The sequence below is a fragment of the Cajanus cajan genome, chromosome 4, assembly GCF_000230855.2.
Source record: "Cajanus cajan strain Asha chromosome 4, NIPB_CcT2T_4, whole genome shotgun sequence".
Classification (NCBI taxonomy): Eukaryota; Viridiplantae; Streptophyta; class Magnoliopsida; order Fabales; family Fabaceae; genus Cajanus; species Cajanus cajan.
The window spans coordinates 75,828,669-75,853,067 of NC_138520.1; the positions used below are offsets into that span (position 1 = coordinate 75,828,669).

General features: G+C 42.0%; 3 protein-coding genes across 3 annotated transcripts; 1 reads left to right on the forward strand and 2 right to left on the reverse strand.

The window, feature by feature from the left end:
- Positions 1–233: 233 nt before the first annotated feature.
- LOC109791403 (receptor-like protein kinase FERONIA) lies at positions 234–3,160 on the reverse strand. Its single transcript, XM_029269857.2, has one exon. It carries the CDS (start codon positions 3,066–3,068, stop codon positions 498–500), a length of 2,571 nt encoding a protein of 856 aa, XP_029125690.2. The 5' UTR covers positions 3,069–3,160; the 3' UTR covers positions 234–497.
- An 11,705-nt stretch (positions 3,161–14,865) lies between these two features.
- Positions 14,866–16,425, forward strand: LOC114915486 (uncharacterized). Its single transcript, XM_029270290.2, has 2 exons — positions 14,866–15,271; positions 15,366–16,425. Exon 2 carries the CDS (start codon positions 15,773–15,775, stop codon positions 16,307–16,309), a length of 537 nt encoding a protein of 178 aa, XP_029126123.2. The 5' UTR covers positions 14,866–15,271; positions 15,366–15,772; the 3' UTR covers positions 16,310–16,425.
- A 3,348-nt stretch (positions 16,426–19,773) lies between these two features.
- LOC109793060 (uncharacterized) lies at positions 19,774–23,248 on the reverse strand. The gene is made up of 3 exons (XM_083073810.1): positions 23,018–23,248; positions 22,387–22,609; positions 19,774–22,115 (listed from the first exon to the last, which is right to left on the reverse strand). Exons 1-3 carry the CDS (start codon positions 23,246–23,248, stop codon positions 19,774–19,776), a joined length of 2,796 nt encoding a protein of 931 aa, XP_082929936.1.
- Positions 23,249–24,399: the final 1,151 nt, after the last annotated feature.

The window sequence follows — 24,399 nt, forward strand, 5'->3', positions numbered from 1 at the left end:
ACATTATTTTTTTGAAAACTTAATTATAGATAAACGTGTCTGACAAGATTGAAAATTGCTCAACCCACCAAATACCATATTTGATCACCAAATATAAGGCCAAGAGCTAATAAGTTCTTGACATTAAAATTCAAGATCTATATGATATACCTTAAAACTAGTCAAACAAAATTTTCATGCAAAAATATTTTTCCATAATTATTTTTTGTAAGGGGAAATTGGAAAGTAGTAAGTATAGTAATGACTTGTCATCTCTACTACTACAAAAATTAGAGAACTCAAACTATAGTATGATTCCTAATGCATTTTAAATAGATGAGATGATTATATTTGTAGGTATTACTATTTAGACCACTCAAAATTTATTTTCAGGATCTTCCTAAATCCTAAGTTCCACACACTTCTAACTTACATATCAAATTCATCTAAGTTTAAATTTAATACACGATCCAACCATTTTCCCAAACTCAGCCTAAACTTGAAATAGTGCTCCTACCTCATCGTGCCTCATGATCCTTAATCTCAGAAAAAACATGATCGGGGATCAACCTATCACTTTCCTTACTCACATGGCTATCATTGCTTGTAGTGGTCAATCCAGAGCTGTTACTATAATCCGAAACATGTACGCTACCATGGCTACTGCTAAACATGTCTTCACTATCTTCATAATCCCGACCACCCACCACCACTCTATTAACAGCACTATCATGAAGCTGCAGAACAAACTCGAGCACCCCAACGACGTCATTCATGGAAGGTCGCTGAGTCCCATCCTCATGCAAACAACTCAAGGCAACCTCACCAAATTTTCGCAAACACTCGGGTGCTATCTGGCCCTTCATTGCTGGATCCACAATCTCACCCAGAGAGCCCTTTTCATAGCGATGTATGGCCCAATCAACGAGTGACATCTGTTGCTTCTCCACCATACGTAGCAAAGGCTGCCTCCCAGACAATACCTCCAAGAGTACCACCCCAAACGAGTACACATCAGACTTCTCCGTCAAACGTTGTCGTTTGTAGTACTCAGGGTCTAAATATCCAATACTACCCTTCACCTGAGTGCTCACATGGGTCATTGAAGAACCCGTGGGCCCAATTCTCGATAACCCGAAGTCCGAAACTTTGGCGACCCATTTTTCATCCAATAAGATGTTGGTGCTCTTGACGTCGCGGTGAATGATCATGTGCTTCGCACCTGTATGAAGATAATGAAGTCCTCTTGCAGCACCTATGCAGATCTGAAGCCTTTGCTTCCATGATAGAGAAGGGTTATCGGTGTCGTAGAGATGGTCACGGAGGGTTCCGCGAGCCATGAAATCGTAGACGAGTATCATCTCGTTGCTCTCGTAACAGTATCCGATGAGGGAAACCAGATGGAGATGACGAAGTTGAGAGAGCATTTCGATCTCGTTCATGAACTCGCGCGCACCTTGCTGAGAACCCGGTTTGAGCCTCTTGATTGCGACACGTGTCGCACCGTCGTCGATGTAGCCTTTGTACACGTTCCCGAAGCCTCCCGCGCCGACGACGAAGAGCTCGTCGAAGTTGTTGGTGGCGGCTCTGATTTCCGCGATCGAGAAGTGGCGGCAGAGGTTGGTTGGTAGCGATGATTTGCCACGGCCTTCTTTTTTGCTGGAACCCTTCCAGCGTTTTATGAGGAAGAAAGCGACAATAAAGGAGAGCAAAACGACGCCAGAAACTGCACCAGCGACGGCGGCAAGGGTATTTGTGGCACCGCCGTTTTTCTTTTTTGAGCTTTGAAGGGGACCCTTGGGGGTTTGTGGACGAGGGTCTGGGTTGGGTCCCGCGAGATTACCCGTTGTGTCGTTGATCTTGAAGAGTTCAATTCCGTTTAGAAATGCGTCCTTGATCAAGCTGTAAGGTTGAGGATGCATTTTGAGTGAAAGATATGTCTTTCCCTGATTCCGTGGGATGAGAAGTACGTAGTCTCTAACCACCGGTACACCCTTCTGTTTATCACTCCAAGAGAGAACGTCTGCCATGTCTTCAACCAAGTGATCCTGGATGAAGATGTAGAAGATTAGGTCACCAGGATTGTGCACCTTCGGGTTAAGCTCGCAGAAGTGTAACCTTAGCAAGTAGAAGAAGCCGTAATCAACAGGAAGCTGCCACGTGAGGTTGAAGCCCGTGTTGATAGAGCCATTCGTTCCCATACTCCTTACGGATCGGTACACTAGGTCTGGTGCTGTGTAGTTAGGAGTCTCAGTGAAGCTCAGCTTAGTTCTCTGCTCATAGTCAACAGATAGTACACTTTGACTAGTTACATATTGGTCATCGGCATCCCAGGTTCTGAGCATACCCGTGTCATCTATAGGGGAGGTATCTTTCCCTCCAACGTTTAACCGGTACATAGTCTCTAGAGCCGAATGGTTTTCAATAGTATATGTTGATCCTCCAACAAGTTGCGGCAATAATCCTGGGTTGTCGACGTTGGAATTGGTATAGTAGAGATAAGGGGGCATGGAAACAATCTCGATTCCGTTGATGAAAGCGTAAGAATCTGTGGTGCTTGGGATGAAGGTTATGTTGAGGTTCTGATGAGCATCTTGGAGGTTGATGCAATACTCTCTGAACAAGATGTCCTGAGGGTCGTCATCAGCGTCAGCGTTGAGGGAAGCGTTGAAATGTTGAAGGAGGGTGTGTTGGTTTACTTTGACCGAGAAATAGGCTTTGGGGCGATCAAAGTTAAGGTAGGAAGTTGAGTAGAAGAAGAGGCGAAGGAAGTTTGGACCTGGGGTGACAGGGAATGAGTAAGTGAATTGGGAGTGAGAGAGACGAGCTGAAGTGTAAGGAGCCTGTTGTGTAGATGGTGTGAGTGGAGTAGCAGCTACTGAGTCGTTGCTTTGTGAGAGGAATTTGATGTCTCCAATCCAATTCCGACCATCGAGCGTGGACAGGTTGGTGGAGGAGCCACAGTTGATGCTGAAAAGGTCAAGGGGACTATAAATAGCATCTTCTGCTATGGAAAGGTAAGGGTGGCTTAACAATAACAAGAGAAAGAGGATGGTTCCTAAAGCTATTCGTGTGAGAGTTGTGTCCATGGATAAGCTGTAAGTAATCGAATCAGCACTCAGAGGGCTCAAACACGGTAAATCAACCAATGAATATACTTGATTATCAAGACTTGTGTTACTGCATAGTGCAGGGTGATTGGTGGTAACATGTGTCTTTTTTTTTTCTAAGCAAGCGGGAGATTTTAAAGTCTAAGTTTGCTTTTGATTTTGTTTGTTTTGGACACAAGCCAATGTACGAATTATTATAATTTCAGCCACCGGCAAAAGAATAATGTTTTCAAGACAACTATCTAAATATAGAAATTAAAAGAATAAAGTGATACAAAAGAAAAAGTTAGATATCATGCTTTATATATTATTGTGGCCAATATATCTTGAGTGATTTTTGCTTAGGTTGTATTATTTAAACATAAAACTTTTAACATTGAAATCAAATTGTATATAATTATTTTTATTTGTTTGTATATGTAAAATTTTAAAATATATCTTATATAAAGTTGATCGTTTGTAGACATTTCTAAAATATATATCTTAAAGTTGAAGGAGTCAACTTTTTTATTGCGCCATTTAGATGTACAAGAAACTTCTTCCTTTTTATTTTATTATTATTAAGATGATGAAAGCACCACATTATTTTATATATGAAGTTGATCGGAAAAAAAATGTAGAAGAACCCTTGTTTTGGAGTGTATCAGAATCATTAAGTCATACAATGGTGGGAAGAGATAAATTATATATAAAAAGAAAAAGGAAGAAAAAAAGGTAGAGAGAGAAATTAACAGATATGATACGACTGTATTAGATTTGTGTGCAAATTAAAAATTTTGTGATGTTCAAATAATAGAAAGAATATAGTTAATAAAACGTTAGAATTTATCACATTGTGTATTGAAAATAATTAAAAAGTGATAAATAAAATTAATTAGACAAATAAGCTAACTAACCGGTAATTAGCTTGAGTTGAGTTGTATTGTATTTTCTGTTATTTTTTTTGTCTCTTTTTTAACTGGGCTAAGATTTGTTTTTAAAGCCCGAAATCTAGCGTGCAGTCCTGTCCTTCTGTGTTAGGTAAATCCAATGTCTAAAGCCCAAATAACATGGTATGAATTGATCCAAACAAAAATCCCACTAGTGGTAATGTGAGCTAGCCGTACTTGACGTTCCCCTGTACAAATCGCAAGTGTATTTTTCAGTAAACATAATTTCAAGAATTATAATATATTGTTGAATTCAAGGACTAATGTGATACTAATTTTAGAGCCAAAGTAAGCATTGGTTACCAAAATGATATAGCTAAATTAATTGAAGTATTGAACACCATGCTTGAGAGTTATTGTAATTTTTAATACTGAATTCGATTCCTACCGGAAAAAAAAAATTGTTTACCTGTTGTTCTGGCCAAAGGGTGGACTAGGGTTTTTTCTAGATCGTGCCTTAGAGCCAGAGCATTCAAAAGTGTAATCTGCCCCTTTAGCTCTAGGGTTTTGAGTATTATAGTTTGTAGTTCATGGGCCATCTGGGCCCTGAGAATTTGGGGATTTTGTAACCGTTATTATACCAAAGATATTTGACAGTCGAGGGGGGTAGCGAGTCGGATGCTGACCGTTAAGGTCTATCCATAGGGTATAGTCGGTCGTTAGCCGAGTAATCTATGGTGTATGAGGGATATCGGGAATACGCCGACCTATGCTATAAGTGGGTACACAGTCGGGCGTCGGCCGAGTGCATATAGAAAGGGAGTTGTTCGGTCGGGGTGTGGTCGACGTATCACAAACCGAGACGGAGGGTGTCGGGCGTAGACCGAGACATTACACTTGCCTTCCAGCCTTGAGCCTACGGGGCAAAAAGGCTAAAGCGACTGCCTTGTTTAGACCTCTTCGGCCCTAGGCCAAAAATACGTATTGGGCGTAAACCGAGACATTACACTTGCCTTCCAGCCTTGAGCCTACGAGGCAAAAAGGCTAGAGTGACTGCCCCTTTTAGACCTCTTCGGCCATAGGCCGAGAATACGTATCGGTCATAGATCGAGGGGCACGTCATCGAGTAGGACTGTGGTTCCCTAGAATCTGAAAAGTCGTGTCTCTTCACCTTACTTGAGAAGGGACATCTATTTATTGCGAAGTCGGCGTCGCATGGGTGTAAATGATGATTATGCCACGTGGCAGTGCCTGTTACTTTAGTTAATGGTGTGGGCCCCCTTTGTCCCTTGGGTTAAGGGTTGCAGTGTTTCACGCGCGCTGCGACCCTTGGGCCTCCCCTTCACACGCACTGCGACCCTTGGGCCTCCCTTTCACGCGCGGCCTTTGGCCTCTTATAAATAGGGTGGCTTTCACTTCTTATTACCTCTTTTCGTTTCCTTCTTCTTGCCTTTTCTTCTCCAGTGGCCTCTACTACGTCGCTTCGAGCTACGGTGGTGCACGGCGGTTCACAGCGTTCCGATAGCTTCTTGTAGGGTGGGGAAGAGTTGTTGTGTGGCTTTAGGTACACCCATCTACCCTTTCTGTTTATAGAGAAACTTCGGTTTCTTCCTAAGTTAGAAAGGTTAGGAATATTTGCTCCAATGGAAGCTTTAAATTATGAGGGGATGTATGATTGGGTAAAGGACGATGTTTTACGTTGTGAATCTTGTATGAATTCATGGGCCGTAGTGGATAGCTTTTGTAGCGAACACGTAGTTTGTGAGGGGGGGAGAGTGTGATTGTTTGTGAGCCCTGTATCGATAGGGAGCTCGTGTGTGTCCGGGGGACCCCCTCCGAGAGGTTCACCTTTTGTTACACTACTTTAATTTCAAAGATTAGGGTGCGGTGGCCCCTTTCTGAGTGTGAAAAGGGGGTGCTCCATGTAACATCTCAGTTTTCAACATGATTATTACTATTATTATTATTATTGTCATTATTACTATGTGGTATTTGGTCATAATTTGGTGATTATATTTTACTTCAATTGTAGCTAATTCACACTCTATTTATGCTTAATTGTAGGCTTTAGAAAAATAGGTGTGTTGATGGGCTTAAATGGTTGTAGATTTTTTTAAAATCTTTTCGCTGGGCTGACTGGCAACCCTCGGTTTTTGGCGCATAACTTAGGTTGTAGTAGTCCAAATGATGAAAAATTGGTGTCACAAGAAAGCTAAGAGAAAAACGCACAACTGTTACAGAAATAGCCATTTTCAAATTCGGTCGTATAGAAGGTCAAAATTGGAATTTTATTGATACAATTGTTTCTCGCTGGGCTGATTGGCAAGTCTCTGTGTTTGGGGTATAACTTGGTCGGTGGTTGTTCAAATGATACAAACTTGGTGGCTATGGAAAGATAAGAGAAAATCCTACAACTTTCATGAAGGAAATAGTTTCAGATTCGGCTGTCTATAAGGTCCAAATCAGTAGCCAAAGTCGGTGCGGAAAAGAACATGGCACCAACTCCATTAATTCACACCAACTCCATTAATTCATCCCACCAACTTCTATAATTCATTCCACTAATTCATTCCACTTAGTTTTGTCTATCTTTTTCTCCATTATTTTACATTTTTTTAATGTGTTTTGGAGGCTATAAATAGGCCTTCACTTCTCCATTGCAAACCATCCCAAGAAACACTTCTCATTCTAATTCTCTCTTCTCTTATACTCCCTTCTTTCCCTCTTCTTCTCTTTGAAGACCAAGGGAAAATCTAGAGGAGGAGGTTCTGTCCTAGTTTTAGCTCCGGTCCCTGTTTTAGACGGAATGAGCCTTGGGGAGGCAGCTGTGCTATAGTCTCAATTTCTGTCCGAGTTTCAGTTCAGGATTATCCAAGTAAGGGTGGCATTTATAAAATTAATCTAGTATGTTAACTAAGGATAGTACTTATAAGACTTAATCTAGTATACATGAGCATGATAGGAGTAGTATAACTTTTAATATGCTATTTTGTTTGTATGAAGGTTATTATTTATTTAAGTTGATGGTTGTTATTTATTCAAGTTGGTGGTTGTTTTGGATATTTAATTTGGCATGGTTATGATTATGTTTATATATATATATATAATTATGAAGTATGTTATGTGTATGTGGTTTGGAAAAGTAAATAGAACTGAGAGGAGTAAGGTTATGGATGGGAGATCTCTTGGTGAGATCAGGGGATATAATCTTTGGAGAAAATATGGAATTTCGGAATCCCATTGTGAGGATTTCCAATTTGGAACTTTTCCAAGGATTATATAGTAAACCACTTCAGATGTTAGGTGGATTCTGAAGTACTCCTCTAAGTATCTATTTGCTACCGGTATGGGTCTGGGTCGAGTCATACCGATGGATGAGGTGACCCCACCAGGGTTACGTGACGACGTAATCCAACTGTATACTTTCCATGAGAGGTTAGGCGTGAGACATGGGTTGCTGACATGTTTCACCGTATCAACACTTGGTTTGGATAGGTGTTAAGGCCAACATTTGGTTTGGATGTGTTGGTTACATCATGGATTATACGGTGGTGTGACTTTGCTTTGGATGTGGATTATGTATACATATGGTATGGATTGTATACTAAGGTTATGGATTTCTATAATTTAATATGTATGCATTGGCATGGATGTGTATATATTATATTGGTTTATATCTATCTTGGAAATACATGTTGGTTTGAATAAATAATTATTAAATGATATTTATACTATGGTTGGTTTTATACGTGCTAACCCTTATGTTTCCATGTGGTGGAACTGTGATGATCTCACTATGTGGGGGAGCAGATTAGGTGTGAGGCCATGGGATAGCAAGGAGTCTTCTGGGTAGCTGCTTTGAGAAGTGGCTAGGCTTAGAGCTTGACCAGCACCTAGGGTGTTTCTGTTGATGGTTAATGTTAATATATTTTGGATGACTGTATAATTTTACTGAGAATGACTAATATATTTATGTTTGCTATTATGAAAACAATTTTTACACTCTAGCGTAGCTGGCTTTTGCTCTATTTTTTATTATAAATGCTCTTTTATTTTGGTTGGTTATTGATGTGATGACCTAAGGTGGGTCGTTACAGTTTTGGTATCAGAGCTGGTCAAGTCTCTTTAGGATTTGTGGGGAATGGTCTTGTTATGTTTCCGTTGTATGGAAACGAATTTTGAAAGGAACTTCATGAGTAACTCATGAGTTTCTTAATCTTGATTAGGAATTTCTTATGAGTTTCGTGTAAACTCATAAAGTTCTTTGACCTTTTTAGGATGGCTGGTAGGGGAAATCATTCTAATTCTTCTTCAAGCATGGATGGGCGGCAAATTGCTCAAGCTATGGAGTTAATTGCTGCTGCTATTGGACAACAGAATACTTTATTGGCTCAGATGGAGGCCAATCGGGCTGCAGCTGAAGCAGCTAGGACTAACGTACCTGATGAGTATAGGGGCTTGTCAGAGTTTAGAAAAGGGAATCCTCCTCAATTCACAGGTGTTGATGGACCAGAAATTGCTGACCAATGGATTGAAGAAATAGAAAAAATTTTCATGGTGATGCAATGCCCCGAGGAGAGGAAGCTTGTTTATGCTGCTTATATGTTGGTGGGTGAGGCTAGCTGCTGGTGGAAAGGTGCTCAGGTTATGATGAAGGCCAGAGGGGAGGCGGTGAATTGGGAGAATTTTAAAAAGGTATTTCTGGAGAAATATTTTCCAGATAGCGCCAGATATGCTAAGGAAGCCGAGTTTTTGAGACTGCAACAAGGGAACATGTCAGTACAGGAGTATGTGGTCAAGTTTGAACACTTGGCTAGATACTATTCTCAAGCTATCACTGAAGCATGGAGATGCAGGAAGTTCAGTGAAGGTCTAAGATTTGAGCTAAAGAAAACCATTGTTCCTATGGGAATTATGGAATTCCCAATGCTGGTTGAAAAGGCAAAAACGGTTGAAAGATTTGAGGGAGGGAATAAAATGGTGAAAGGACCAGAAGGATCATCTGGAAGGGGGAAACATTCTCAAAAGAGACCATCCCAATTTCAGATTGGGAATGCTAATAAGAAACCAATGGGGACTACTACTACAGGAGCTGTTAGATGCTATACGTGTGGAGGCCCACATATGATGAGGGACTGTCCTACAAAGAATTATGCGTGTTTTAAATGTGGCAAGGTGGGTCACATGGCTAAAGATTGCAACATCAGAAATGCTCCAGCTAGAGAGAACCAAAAGGTGGATCGACCTACTGCAGCAGGACGTGTTTTTGCCTTAACAAGTGCTGAAGCTGAAACATCATCTGAGCTAGTAAAGGGGAAGGGCAAAATTGATGGTAATGATATTTCTATTCTATTTGATTCTGGTGCATCACATTCTTTTATTTCTTACGAATGTGTGAGGAGATTAAAATTAGTTGTGAATTCCTTAAGTGTGGATCTAATTGTTTCTACCCCAGCTTCAGGGTCTGTTTTGACTTCTGAGGTTTGTTTAGGATGTACAATAGAAGTAGAAGGGCGTTGTTATAAGGTGAACTTGTTTTGTTTACCTTTATCGGATTTGGATGTAATTTTAGGGATGGACTGGCTTTCTATCAATAAGATTTTGATAGATTGTTCAGACAAGAAATTAATCTTTCCTGCTGTTAAACAGGAAAGGTTTATTTCTAATAGACAGGTGGAAGGGTTGTTGAAGGATGGAGCTCTAGGGTTTATGATCCTATCCTTTATTAGTGTAGAGAATGAAAAATTGTTGAATAGTATTGAGGTTGTTAGAGAGTTTCCAGAAGTTTTTCCAGATGATATTCCTGGATTACCACCAAAGCGAGAGTTGGAGTTTAGTATTGATCTTATACCAGGGGCGGGACCAGTATCCATTTCTCCTTATAGAATGGCACCAACAGAGTTGTCAGAATTGAAAAAGCAGATTGAAGAACTTTTGGAGAAGCAGATGATCAGACCTAGTGTCTCTCCGTGGGGAGCACCCGTGTTATTAGTAAAGAAGAAGGATGGTAGTATGAGGTTATGTGTAGATTATAGGCAGTTAAATAAACTGACAGTCAAGAATAAGTACCCATTGCCAAGAATCGATGATTTGATGGATCAGTTAAGAGGAGCTTCTGTTTTCTCCAAGATTGATTTGAGGTCTGGGTATCACCAGATACGGGTTAAGGAGGAGGACATACCGAAGACTGCTTTCAGGACTCGGTATGGTCATTATGAGTATATTGTCATGCCTTTTGGAGTAACGAATGCTCCAGCTGTTTTCATGGATTATATGAATAGGATTTTCAGACCTTTTTTGGATAAGTTTGTTGTAGTATTCATTGATGATATTCTAGTTTACTCTAGATCTGTGGAAGAACATAGAGAACATTTGAGGATAGTTTTGCAAGTATTGAAGGAGAAACAATTATTTGCAAAATTATCAAAATGTGAGTTTTGGCTATCTGAAGTTAAGTTCTTGGGCCATGTAATATCTGGACAAGGAATTGCAGTTGATCCTACTAAGGTGGAAGCAGTTTTGAGGTGGGAGCGTCCGAAATCAGTTACTGAAGTTAGAGGTTTTGTGGGATTGGCTGGCTATTATAGAAGATTCATAGAAGGATTTTCTAAAATAGTTATGCCTTTAACACAGCTAACCAGGAAGGATCATCCCTTTGTATGGACGGAGGAGTGTGAAAGGAGTTTTCAAGAGTTAAAGGAAAAGCTGACGTCGTCTCCAGTGTTGATTTTGCCAGATCCTAATAAATCTTTTGAGGTTTATTGTGATGCATCTCATCAAGGTTTAGGATGTGTTCTTATGCAAGATAGGCATGTTGTGGCCTATGCATCTAGGCAGTTAAAGACTCATGAACGGAATTATCCTACGCATGATCTAGAGTTGGCGGCGGTAGTTTTTGCTTTGAAGATTTGGAGGCATTATCTCTATGGGGCAAAGTTTGATGTGTTCAGTGATCATAAGAGTCTGAAATATTTGTTTGATCAGAAAGAGTTAAATATGAGGCAAAGGAGGTGGATTGAATTTTTGAAAGATTATGATTTTCAGTTAATGTACCATCCAGGTAAAGCAAATGTGGTGGCAGATGCTTTGAGTAGAAAATCTCTCCATATGTCTTACATGATGGTTAAAGAGATGGAGTTGGTAGAGAAATTCAGGGATATGAATCTTAACGTGGTGGTTGCCCCAAATTTCATTAGTTGTGGTATGACTACCATTACTAGTGATTTCTTAGAGATGGTGAAACAAAAACAAGTTCAGGATGCGAGTTTGAACAAGGTTAAGGAGTTGATGAGTTCTGGGAAAGCTGAAGGATTTGAACAAGGTACAGATGGAATTTTGAGGTACAAGGGTAGAATTTGTATTCCACAGGATGAGGAGTTGAAGAAATTGATACTTGAGGAAGCTCATAAAAGCAAATTGAGTGTACATCCAGGTATGACAAAAATGTATCAAGATTTGAAGAAAATGTTTTGGTGGAATGGAATGAAAAGGGAGATAGCTGAGTATGTTGCATCTTGCATTGTGTGTCAAAAAGCTAAAGTGGAACATCAAAAACCAGGAGGTTTGTTACAAATGATGGAGATCCCTGAATGGAAATGGGATAGTATAACCATGGATTTTGTTGTTGGATTACCAAGGTCTGCTAAGAATTGTGATTCTATTTGGGTGATCGTGGATAGATTAACTAAGTGTGCTCATTTTCTTCCGGTGAATATAAAGTGGTCCTTAGAAAGGTTAACTCAATTGTATATTAAGGAGATTGTTAGATTACATGGTGTGCCCTCTAGTATCATCTCTGATAGGGATCCTCGTTTTACATCCCGATTTTGGCAGAGTTTGCATCAGGCGTTAGGAACTAAGTTGAGACTCAGTTCTGCTTATCACCCACAAACTGATGGGCAGTCTGAAAGGACTATTCAATCTTTGGAGGACTTGTTGAGGGCTTGTATTTTGGATCATCTAGGGAGTTGGGAAGAGATGTTGCCTTTGGTTGAGTTCACTTATAATAACAGTTTTCATGCAAGTATAGAAATGGCACCATTTGAGGCTCTGTATGGGAGGAAGTGTCGAACACCTTTGTGTTGGTTTAAAGAAGGAGAATCAATAATGGTGGGACCAGAGATTATCTTGCAAACTACTGAAAAAGTGAAACAAATTCAGGGAAGAATGAGAGCTGCTCAGAGTCGACAAAAGTCTTATGCAGACAAGAGGAGGAAACCTTTGGAATTTTCAGAGGGAGAACATGTATTTTTGAAGGTAACTCCTACCACAGGTGTGGGAAGAGCTATCAAAGCGAAGAAGTTGAATCCTAAGTTTATTGGACCGTATCAAATTCTCAAGAGGATTGGACCAGTGGCATATCAGATTGCATTACCTCCATTTCTATCTAATCTGCATGATGTATTCCATGTGTCACAACTGAGGAAGTATATTCACGATCCGAGTCATGTCTTGGAATCAGAGGCAGTGCAAGTGAAGGAGAATTTAACTTTTGAGAAACAACCAGTTTCAGTGGCAGACAAGAGAGTTAAGAAGTTGCGAGGTAAATCTATCAATTTGGTGAAGGTTATTTGGGATGCAGACACTAATGAAGCCACTTGGGAGTTGGAAGACAATATGAAGGATCAATACCCATATCTCTTTTGAGTAAGTGAATTTTCGAGGACGAAAATTTTTGTTGTTGGGGAGAATTGTAACATCTCAGTTTTCAACATGATTATTACTATTATTATTATTATTGTCATTATTACTATGTGGTATTTGGTCATAATTTGGTGATTATATTTTACTTCAATTGTAGCTAATTCACACTCTATTTATGCTTAATTGTAGGCTTTAGAAAAATAGGTGTGTTGATGGGCTTAAATGGTTGTAGATTTTTTTAAAATCTTTTCGCTGGGCTGACTGGCAACCCTCGGTTTTTGGCGCATAACTTAGGTTGTAGTAGTCCAAATGATGAAAAATTGGTGTCACAAGAAAGCTAAGAGAAAAACGCACAACTGTTACAGAAATAGCCATTTTCAAATTCGGTCGTATAGAAGGTCAAAATTGGAATTTTATTGATACAATTGTTTCTCGCTGGGCTGATTGGCAAGTCTCTGTGTTTGGGGTATAACTTGGTCGGTGGTTGTTCAAATGATACAAACTTGGTGGCTATGGAAAGATAAGAGAAAATCCTACAACTTTCATGAAGGAAATATGTTCAGATTCGGCTGTCTATAAGGTCCAAATCAGTAGCCAAAGTCGGTGCGGAAAAGAACATGGCACCAACTCCATTAATTCACACCAACTCCATTAATTCATCCCACCAACTTCTATAATTCATTCCACTAATTCATTCCACTTAGTTTTGTCTATCTTTTTCTCCATTATTTTACATTTTTTTAATGTGTTTTGGAGGCTATAAATAGGCCTTCACTTCTCCATTGCAAACCATCCCAAGAAACACTTCTCATTCTAATTCTCTCTTCTCTTATACTCCCTTCTTTCCCTCTTCTTCTCTTTGAAGACCAAGGGAAAATCTAGAGGAGGAGGTTCTGTCCTAGTTTTAGCTCCGGTCCCTGTTTTAGACGGAATGAGCCTTGGGGAGGCAGCTGTGCTATAGTCTCAATTTCTGTCCGAGTTTCAGTTCAGGATTATCCAAGTAAGGGTGGCATTTATAAAATTAATCTAGTATGTTAACTAAGGATAGTACTTATAAGACTTAATCTAGTATACATGAGCATGATAGGAGTAGTATAACTTTTAATATGCTATTTTGTTTGTATGAAGGTTATTATTTATTTAAGTTGATGGTTGTTATTTATTCAAGTTGGTGGTTGTTTTGGATATTTAATTTGGCATGGTTATGATTATGTTTATATATATATATAATTATGAAGTATGTTATGTGTATGTGGTTTGGAAAAGTAAATAGAACTGAGAGGAGTAAGGTTATGGATGGGAGATCTCTTGGTGAGATCAGGGGATATAATCTTTGGAGAAAATATGGAATTTCGGAATCCCATTGTGAGGATTTCCAATTTGGAACTTTTCCAAGGATTATATAGTAAACCACTTCAGATGTTAGGTGGATTCTGAAGTACTCCTCTAAGTATCTATTTGCTACCGGTATGGGTCTGGGTCGAGTCATACCGATGGATGAGGTGACCCCACCAGGGTTACGTGACGACGTAATCCAACTGTATACTTTCCATGAGAGGTTAGGCGTGAGACATGGGTTGCTGACATGTTTCACCGTATCAACACTTGGTTTGGATAGGTGTTGAGGCCAACATTTGGTTTGGATGTGTTGGTTACATCATGGATTATACGGTGGTGTGACTTTGCTTTGGATGTGGATTATGTATACATATGGTATGGATTGTATACTAAGGTTATGGATTTCTATAATTTAATATGTATGCATTGGCATGGATGTGTATATATTATATTGGTTTATATCTATCTTGGAAATACATGTTGGTTTGAATAAATAATTATTAAATGATATTTATACTATGGTTGGTTTTATACGTGCTAACCCTTATGTTTCCATGTGGTGGAACTGTGATGATCTCACTATGTGGGGGAGCAGATTAGGTGTGAGGCCATGGGATAGCAAGGAGTCTTCTGGGTAGCTGCTTTGAGAAGTGGCTAGGCTTAGAGCTTGACCAGCACCTAGGGTGTTTCTGTTGATGGTTAATGTTAATATATTTTGGATGACTGTATAATTTTACTGAGAATGACTAATATATTTATGTTTGCTATTATGAAAACAATTTTTACACTCTAGCGTAGCTGGCTTTTGCTCTATTTTTTATTATAAATGCTCTTTTATTTTGGTTGGTTATTGATGTGATGACCTAAGGTGGGTCGTTACACTCCAGGCATTAAATGTAGCCCCTACACAACTTCACCCAAATAGTTGGACGTTTATCCGAGGGTTCGAGATTTTGTGCTCGGGTCTAGGCATTATTCCGACTTTAGATAAGTTTTTCTACTTTTTTGAATCTCGAGTGAGCAAGCGTACTGGTTGGGTGTCTGTTGGTGGAGTAAATGGACGAGGGCTTTTGACACTGTTTCAATCGTCCTATAAGGACTTTAAAAAGTCATTTTTCTGACTTCGGTGTACCCCTGGGAATGAAAATGTGCTTGACGGTTTCCCTCTGTACTGGAACCGGCGAACGGTAACTTATGGTGGTCTATCATTCGAGAAGGTCGCCGAAGAAGATCAAAAGGACGTTAAAAATCTTGAGGAGCTTCAAACGATTTTCAACACCACTAGGCTTCTAGACTTAGAAAATAGGCCCCGTGAATTGAGAATCTATATAGGTAGTCGGTCGCTCGCCGATAATCTTTAACATTATTTTTATTTGACTTCTGCGTATTCCTATAATGGTAACATGTGTGTTCAACTCTTATGCAGAAAAGATGGCGAGCTTGAGCAATCGTGAGATGAGGAAATTATGGAAGCAACAAGAAGCTTCCAAAGTTGTGGAGGTAGCAACGGTCGGTGAAAAGGCGAGTGATGCCGGGGCTCCCCCCAAGAAGGGTGTCGTTGCCAAGAGTCCTCACAAGCGTCGCCGGGCGATCGAGAACCCCGTCACCCTGGTGAATCTGGAGACTGAGGTCGGGGGAGAGGAGCTTGAAAAAGACGTCGAGGTCCAATCAGCTGAGCGGACACTGAGTATGTGCATTGGGGACAACTGGGAACCCCTTGACCATGGTACTGACCAAGGGAAAACTTTGTCCTTCTAGGACGAAAAGTTTAACCATTCGTCTCACATCCGCAACACCGATTTGCTTGAGGGCGATAAGGAGGACTTAGAAAAAATGAGCCCCTTTTCGATTGCAAAGGGGGTTGAGTCCCTGACTAATCGTCTCTCCGCTTTGTCTCTTATCAATGAAGATAAAATTCGCGGAATGGCTCGAGAGATCAAGCTGCAGGGAAAGAAGATCAATTCCCTCGAAGAGGCCGTGAAGAAGGGTAAGGCGGATCTTCAGTGGGTGAATTCCGAGCGAGATAAGCTTCTTGAAGGTCGGCATGCCTTTGATAATGAGAGGAAAACTTGGGCCTCCGAGAGATCCAACTTCGAGAAGGAGCTTGAGGAGATCAAGTTAGCCCGAGACAAAAGCGTGGATGCGGCTCAAGTCTTCGAGGGAGAGTTAACCTTGGTGAAGGCCGAGGTTGAGAGGCTACAGGCTGACCTTCATGCGGTAAAGATGGATGCATTGAAGAAGTTTATGCAAGGTTTCGACGCTGCCAAGAGTCAAGTAAATCTTCTTCATGCTGATATTGACCTTGAAGGTATTGGCTACTTCAAGGAGATCGTGGATGGCGAACTCGTGGATCCCCCCGAGGATGATTGAGTCTTTGGATGTTGCATGTTTCTTTTAACTCTTCATTGTTCTCACTTGCTTCAAGGACTATTGTAGACTTTCTTTGTTGAATCTGTTACGATTTTCTATAAGTTGCTTTTTGATATAAGTTGATTGATTCGTTGCGTTTTATGCATGATTTTCGAATAGGTTCGACTCGTAAATTTTCTAATTTAAAATAATCAAATGGTGGATATAATTGGTCAAATTCCGACCTTCACATTGTGGAAAATTTTCTGTTAAAATAATCGAACGAGAAATATAGTCGGTCAAATTCCGACCTTCCCAATTTGGAAAATTTTTCCAAATTAAAATAATCAAAAGGAAAAATATAGTCGGTCAAATTCTGACCTTCACAATGCAGAAAATTTTCTAAGTTAAAATAATCAAATGGTATAATATAGTCGGTCACATTCCGGCCTTCACAATTCAGAAAATATTTCCAAGTTAAAATGATCAAATGGAAAAATATAGTCGGTCAAGTTCCGACCTTCACAATTCAGAAAATTTTCTAAGTTAAAATAATCAAATGGAAAAATATAGTCGGTGAAATTCTGACCTTCCCAATGCAGAAAATTTTCTGTTAAAATAATCAAATGGTATAATATAGTTGGTCACATTCCGACCTTCACAATTCAGAAAATTTTTCCAAGTTAAAATGATCAAATGGAAAAATATAGTCGGTCAAGTTCCGACCTTCACAATGCAGAAAATTTTCTGTTAAAATAATCAAATGGTATAATATAGTCGGTCACATTCCGACCTTCACAATTCAGAAAATATTTCCAAGTTAAAATGATCAAATGGAAAAATATAGTCGGTCAAGTTCCGACCTTCACAATTCAGAAAATTTTCTAAGTTAAAATAATCAAATGGAAAAATATAGTCGGTGAAATTCCGACCTTCCCAATGCAGAAAATTTCCTGTTAAAATAATCAAATGGAAAAATATAGTCGGTGAAATTCCGACCTTCACAATGTAGAAAATTTTCTGTTACAATAATCAAATGGTATAATATAGTCGGTCAAATTCCGACCTTCCCAATTCAGAAAATTTTCCAAGTTAAAATGATCAAATGGAAAAATATAGTCGGTCAAGTTCCGACCTTCACAATTCAGAAAAATTTCTAAGTTAAAATAATCAAATGGAAAAATATAGTCGGTGAAATTCCAACCTTCACAATGCAGAAAATTTCCTATTAAAATAATCAAATGGTATAATATAGTCGGTCACATTCCGACCTTCACAATTCAGAAAATATTTCCAAGTTAGAATGATCAAATGGAAAAATATAGTCGATCAAGTTCCGACCTTCACAATTCAGAAAATTTTCTAAGTTAAAATAATCAAATGGAAAAATATAGTCGGTGAAATTCCGACCTTCCCAATGCAGAAAATTTCCTGTTAAAATAATCAAATGGAAAAATATAGTCGGTGAAATTCTGACCTTCACAATGTAGAAAATTTTCTATTACAATAATCAAATGGTATAATATAGTCGGTCAAATTCTGACCTTCCCAATTCAGAAAATTTTCCAAGTTAAAATAATCAAATGGTAAAATATAGTCAGTGAAATTCTGACCTTCACGATGCAGAAAATTTTCTGTTAAAATAATCAAATGGAAAAATATAGTCGGTCAAATTCTAACCTTCACAATTCAGAAAATTTTCTAAGTTAAAATAATCAAATGGAAAAATATAGTCGGTGAAATTCCGATCGGTACAAAGAATATATTGATTGGTAAATTCCGAGGTTAGAGAGGCGACCCCATAATCGTCCTAACGCCAAATTGAAAAATGGGTAGAAAGATTGTACTCGCCCAGTCGGACTTTAGCCGACAATCACGAGTTTTGGTCTTCGAGTTATTTATACTCGCCCAGTCAGACTTTAGCCGACAATCACAAGTTTTGGTCTTCGAGTTATTTATACTCGCCCAGTCAGACTTTAGCCGACAATCACGAGTTTTGGTCTTCGAGTTATTTATACTCGCCCAGTCGGACTTTAGTTTACAATCACAAGTTTTGGTCTTCGAGTTATTTATACTCGCCCAGTCGGACTTTTGCCGACAATCACGAGTTTTGGTGCCTTTAAAATAACATGTGTTAGGAGACAATGAAAGAAAACAGTGAGATGACATTTATTAGAATTGAAAGATCGGTGCCTCATTAAAATCCTTCTCAGCAAAAACCCCTCATATTTTTACGGGGACAAAATACTGTGTTAGGAAAAGAGTGCACCTAATACAAATGGATAAGGAAACTAGCTATAGTAAAAGCGCAAATTTGCGGCATTCCACGTCCTTGGTATCAATCCTCCATCTAAGGTCCTCAGTCGGTAAGCTCCTTTGCCGACCACATCATCAATTTTATAAGGCCCAACCCATTTAGGAGACAGCTTGTTCCTCATTTGCGTTAGCTGAGCACGCCTCAAAACTAGGTCGCCTACAATAAAGTCTCTTGGATTCACCTTTGTGTTGTATTTGAAGGCGGCTCTTCTCTGGGCCGCTACTTGATTTATTCTTGCTTTTTCTCTTGTTTCTGCGATCAAGTCTAAATCAACTCGCCTTCCTTGGTCGGATTCCTCTTCAGAAAAAGCCGTAGCGCGCACTGAAGGCTCTGCGATTTTGATTGGGATCATGACGTCGGTTCTGTACACCAGATTGAAAGGAGTGTCTTGAGTCGTTGAATGAACAGTCGTGTGGTATGACCATAGCACTTGGGGAAGTTCTTCCACCCATGAAGCGCCTGACTCTTGCACACGCTTCTTCAAACCTGAAAGGATTACCTTGTTGGTCGACTCCGCCTGGCCGTTAGACTGTGGGTGTTCAACAGAAGTGAATGCCATCTGGATGCCGACCTCTTTGCAGAAATCACGAACTCTTGTGCTTGCAAACTGTGTCCCATTGTCGGAAACGAGCATTTGAGGGACTCCATACCTGCACACTACATTCTTCCAAAGAAAAGTTCTTACCTTCTCCGCCGAGATGGTTGCAACAGGCTCCGCCTCGATCCATTTACTGAAGTAGTCTACCGCCACTATCAAGAATTTCAGTTGCCTTATCGCAATCGGGAATGGGCCGAGAATATCAATCCCCCACTTGTGGAAAGGCCAAGGAGACAGGATTGAGTGTAGTCTTTCAGTCGGGGAATGGTGTAGGGTTGCATGTCTTTGGCATCCATCACACTTTCGTACCCAATTGACGCAGTCGTTCCTCAAGGACGGCCAAAAGTACCCCGCCCGGGCGACTTTATACACTAAAGCTCGGCCTCCAATGTGACTTCCACACATTCCGCTATGCACTTCATCCATCACTCTCTGCGCTTGTGACATGGTCAAGCACCTCAAAAGGGGAGAGCTGAAGCCCCTTCGGTATAGTCTTTCGTTGATGACTACGAACCTGGCCGACTCTCTTTGCACCAACGATGCCTCCCTTTTATCCTCCGGTAGCTCCCCCTAGGTCAGATACGCAATGTACGGTCCCATCCACGAATTTAGCTCTTCCTGGATGAAAAGGACGTTCACTTGCGCGTCATTTATACTCGGCTGTGTTAGCGTCTCTTGGATGACCGACCGAGTAGCCCCTGGCTTCTTTGTGCTTGCAAGCTTTGACAAGAGATCGGCTCGTGAGTTTTGCTCCCTGGGGACATGATTTAGCGAAAATTTGGTAAAGCCAGCCGACACGACCCTTACTCTTTCAAGGTACCGAGCCAATTGAGGATCTTTGGCTTGGAAGGTTCTTGCCACCTGCCCCGTCACAAGCTGTGAGTCACTCCTGGCCGACAGGCTTGTCGCACCCATCTCCTTTGCCAAGGTCATCCCTGCCAACAGAGCTTCATACTCTGCCTGATTGTTGCTAGCTCGAAACTCAAAGCGTAGCGACTGTTCCAAAAGTATGCCTCCTGGTCCCTCAAGGACGATCCCGGCCCCGTTGCCACCTAGGTTGGAAGCTCCGTCGACCAATAGAATCCAGTCACTTTCCCCAGAAGGATCCCCCTCGGCTGGTGGGGTCAACTCGACCAAGAAGTCGGCCAGCACTTGAGCCTTAATGGCTCCTCTCGGTTCGTACTTGATTGCAAACTCTGACAACTCGATGGACCACTTCATCATTCTACCGGCAAGGTCGGGCTTTTGCAACACCTGTCTGATGGGGTAGTCTGTTCGGATTACCATTTCGTAACTCTGGAAGTAGTGTCTGAGCTTTCGCGCGGTTATCACTATGGTAAGTGTCAACTTCTCAATCTTTTGATAGCGAACCTCTGTCCCTTGCAACACCCTACTAACAAAATAGATCGGCAGTTGGGAGTTACCTCTCTCTCGCACCACGACTGCGCTGACGGCGGTATCGGATGCTGACAAATATAACAACAAAGGGGAGTCAGCTTGTGGTTTAGTGAGGATCGGCGGCGAGGTGAGGGCCTGCTTGAGTTCGCCGAATGCTCTTTCACATTCATCAGTCCATGCGAAGCGGTCGTTCTTTCTCAAACATTGGAACAAGGGTAAGGACTTGTCCGCTGCCTTCGAAAGAAAATGAGAGAAGGAGGCCATTCTCCCTGTCAACTGTTGGACTTCCTTCACCGTCACGGGACTTCTCATATTGATTATTGCGGAGCACTTGTCCGGGTTCGCCTCAATGCCTCTATGAGTCAATAAGAAGCCGAGGAATTTTCCAGCTTGGATGCCAAATGAGCACTTCGCAGGGTTCAACTTAAGTTGGTACCACACACTTGGTGATTTGACGACCATGTCGTCTACGTACGCTTCGACATTCCTTCCTAACTGATCTGCCAACACCTTGTCCATGAGCCTCTGGTATGTCGCCCCTGCATTTTTTAGACCGAAAGGCATGACCTTATAACAGTAGGTGGCCTGATCAGCTATAAACGCAGTTTTGTCTTCATCGGCGTGATGCATCCTGATCTGATTGTACCCCGAGTACGCGTCCATGAAGCTCAACAGCTCATAGCCTGATGCGTTGTCGACTAGGCAATCGATGTTAGGTAGCGGGTACGAATCTTTTGGGCAGGCTTTGTTCAAGTCCGTGAAGTCGGTGCACATCCTCCAGCTTCCATTGCTCTTTCGCACCATCACCACATTCGCTAGCCACGTCGGGTATTGGATTTCCCGAACGTGTCCCGCCGACAGCAGCTTCCTAGTCTCTTCCGCTATAGCTTTCCTTTTATCCTCGCCAAACTTTCGCCTTTTTTGGGTCACTGGCTTCGCCTTGGGATCCACCATGAGATGGTGGCATAGGAAGTCGGGGTCAATACCGGGCATGTCGCCGGCACTCCATGCAAAGGCCGACACGTTGTTTTTCAGCACAGCGAGCAGCCCCTCCTCGTTTTCTTTGGTCAAAGATACACCAAGTTTGACCGTTTTCCCTTCGGACAAGGTAACCTCCTTCACGTCCTCCGCTGGGGCTGGTCGGGAGTCAAAATGAATTATCCTCGGATCCAATTCGATTGACTGGACACCCCAATCAACATGCGTTACATATAAGTGCCTCCTAGCTTTCAAACTATCCTCATAGCATTTCCTCGCGACTTCTTGATCGACGTAGAGGACCCCGACCCGTCCATTGGGCAAGGGATACTTCAGCTTCAAGTGAGGGGTGGAGACGACCGCTCCCAACCGGTTTAGTGTAGGACGGTCGTCCAGTATGCTGTAAGATGATTGGGCATTCACCACCAGGTATCGGACAGTGATAGTCTTCATGTGGTCTCCCCAACCGAAAGTAGTATCCAAGTCGGCGTATCCCCTGGCCGTTACCTGATCACCTGCAAAACCAACTAACGTACCTGCATAAGGCATAAGACGGTCAGTCAGAATTTTCATACCGACAAAAGCTTCCTAGAACATGATGTCCACCGAACTGCCTTGATCCACCAACACTCGCTTCACATTGTAGCCCATGACGATTGCCAAGACGACTATGGGGTCGTCTTCACGGGGAGAGACCCCCTCGAAGTCAGCGTCCGAGAACGTGATGGCAGACTGGGAAGGCTTTTGTCAAATCCGAGACCGACAATACGGAGCGAGAGTATCTCTTCCGTGCTGACGATGTCGGACCTCCTCCGGCAAATCCCCCCGCTACAGTGTTAAAGTCTCCGTGAACAGCCTGTTGGTGGGTCTCTGAACTCTTTTCCGGGATGTCTCTCGGAGGATATCTCCCTTTGCGTCTTCCCCCCCTTGCATCTTCCCCTTCTTGTCTATGCCGTCTGTCCGACGAACCTTCATCATGCTTACCTGCGATGAACTTTTTCAGGCGTCCTTCCTTGATGAGACGCTCAATCTACTTGCCAAGAACAAAGCAATTCTCTGTAGTATGCCCATGGGTACGATGGAACTCACACCAGTTAGTCTTGTACGGGCCCAACTGGCGATCAGTCGCCGCCGGAAACTCGAAGAGCAAAGCACTGTTGACGTCATGGAGTATATGTCTCCTGGGAACGTTGAGTGGGGTGAATTTTTCTGGCTCGTTGCTTTGTACCCTATCGCCCCTCGCCCGACCGCCATGATCTGCCTGCCTACAATTTCCCTCCTTGGGATCGTAGTGATCACGTCGCTTGCTCCAGTTTGAACGTACCCGGAGGTGTTTGTTGCCTTCCTTATTACTGCCGCCCGCCTCTCGGTTTTCTGCTGCTCTTTTAACAATCTAATTTTCCTCCGTCTTGATGTGACTCAAAGCGAAGGCTCTGACCTCCGACATCGTTTGACAGTTAGCTTTTTCAAGCGCAATGTCGAAAGCTCCGGACCTCAAGCCCTTCTGGAATGCTATGACTGCCATCCTCTCGTCCAACGACCCTATTCTCAAGGCGACCTCGTTGAACCTTTGTAGAAAATCCTTTAATGACTCTCCGCGTTGTTGCTTGAGGTCGAACAAGTCTGCCGTGATCGGTGGTTTCTTCTTGTTGGCGGCGAATTGCGCCATGAAGAGCCGACCGAAGACGTCAAAATCGGTGATTGATCAGTCAGGGAGACTACTGAACCAATCCAGCGCTGCCTTCTTGAGTGTGCTCATGAATAGCTTGCAACGGACCTCCATGCTCCCTCTGCAGATCAGCATTTGAGCTCAGAAATCCGTCAAATGCTGACTGGGATCCTGTGTTCCATCGAAAGGCTCGACCTGGGGTATCCGATGGTCTTTGGGGATGATCTCGGCCTCTATGGCTTCCGAGAAAGGTCGAAAATCCCTAGGGACTTCCAGCATGACATCCTCCTCCATCGTCCGGGTACTAGCTGCTATTCTGGCCTGCATCTCGTCTGCGCGCCTCCTAATCTCCTCGTTTTCACGTTGGATGGCCTCCTCTCTCTCCCTGGATCGTGCATTCTCCTCCCTTAAGCCATTGATCATGGCCATCATCTCCTCCATAGTAGGGGGCCGTGAGTTATTGTTGTTATTATTGCCTCTCGCCATGGTAAAGTGTAGGTTCTTGTACTTCTTGGGGTGTAGGAAAAGTTTCACCGAAGCCCCACGGTGGGCGCCAAAATGTTCCGGCCAAAGGGTGGACTAGGGTTTTTTCTAGATCGTGCCTTAGAGCCAGAGCATTCAAAAGTGTAATCTGCCCCTTTAGCTCTAGGGTTTTGAGTATTATAGTTTGTAGTTCATGGGCCATCTGGGCCCCGAGAATTTGGGGATTTTGTAACCGTTATTATACCAAAGATATTTGACAGTCGAGGGGGTAGCGAGTCGGATGCTGACCGTTAAGGTCTATCCATAGGGTATAGTCAGTCGTTAGCCGAGTAATCTATGGTGTATGAGGGATATCGGGAATACGCCGACCTATGCTATAAGTGGGTACACAGTCGGGCATCGGCCGAGTGCATATAGAAAGGGAGTTGTTCGGTCGGGGTGTAGTCGACGTATCACAAGCCGAGACGGAGGGTGTCGGGCGTAGACCGAGACATTACACTTGCCTTCCAGCCTTGAGCCTACGGGGCAAAAAGGCTAAAGCGACTGCCCTGTTTAGACCTCTTCGGCCCTGGGCCGAAAATACGTATCGGGCGTAGACCGAGACATTACACCTGTAAATATTTGATTTGATTCCATTCTTACTTGATTCAATAGTTAAGATGAATTGT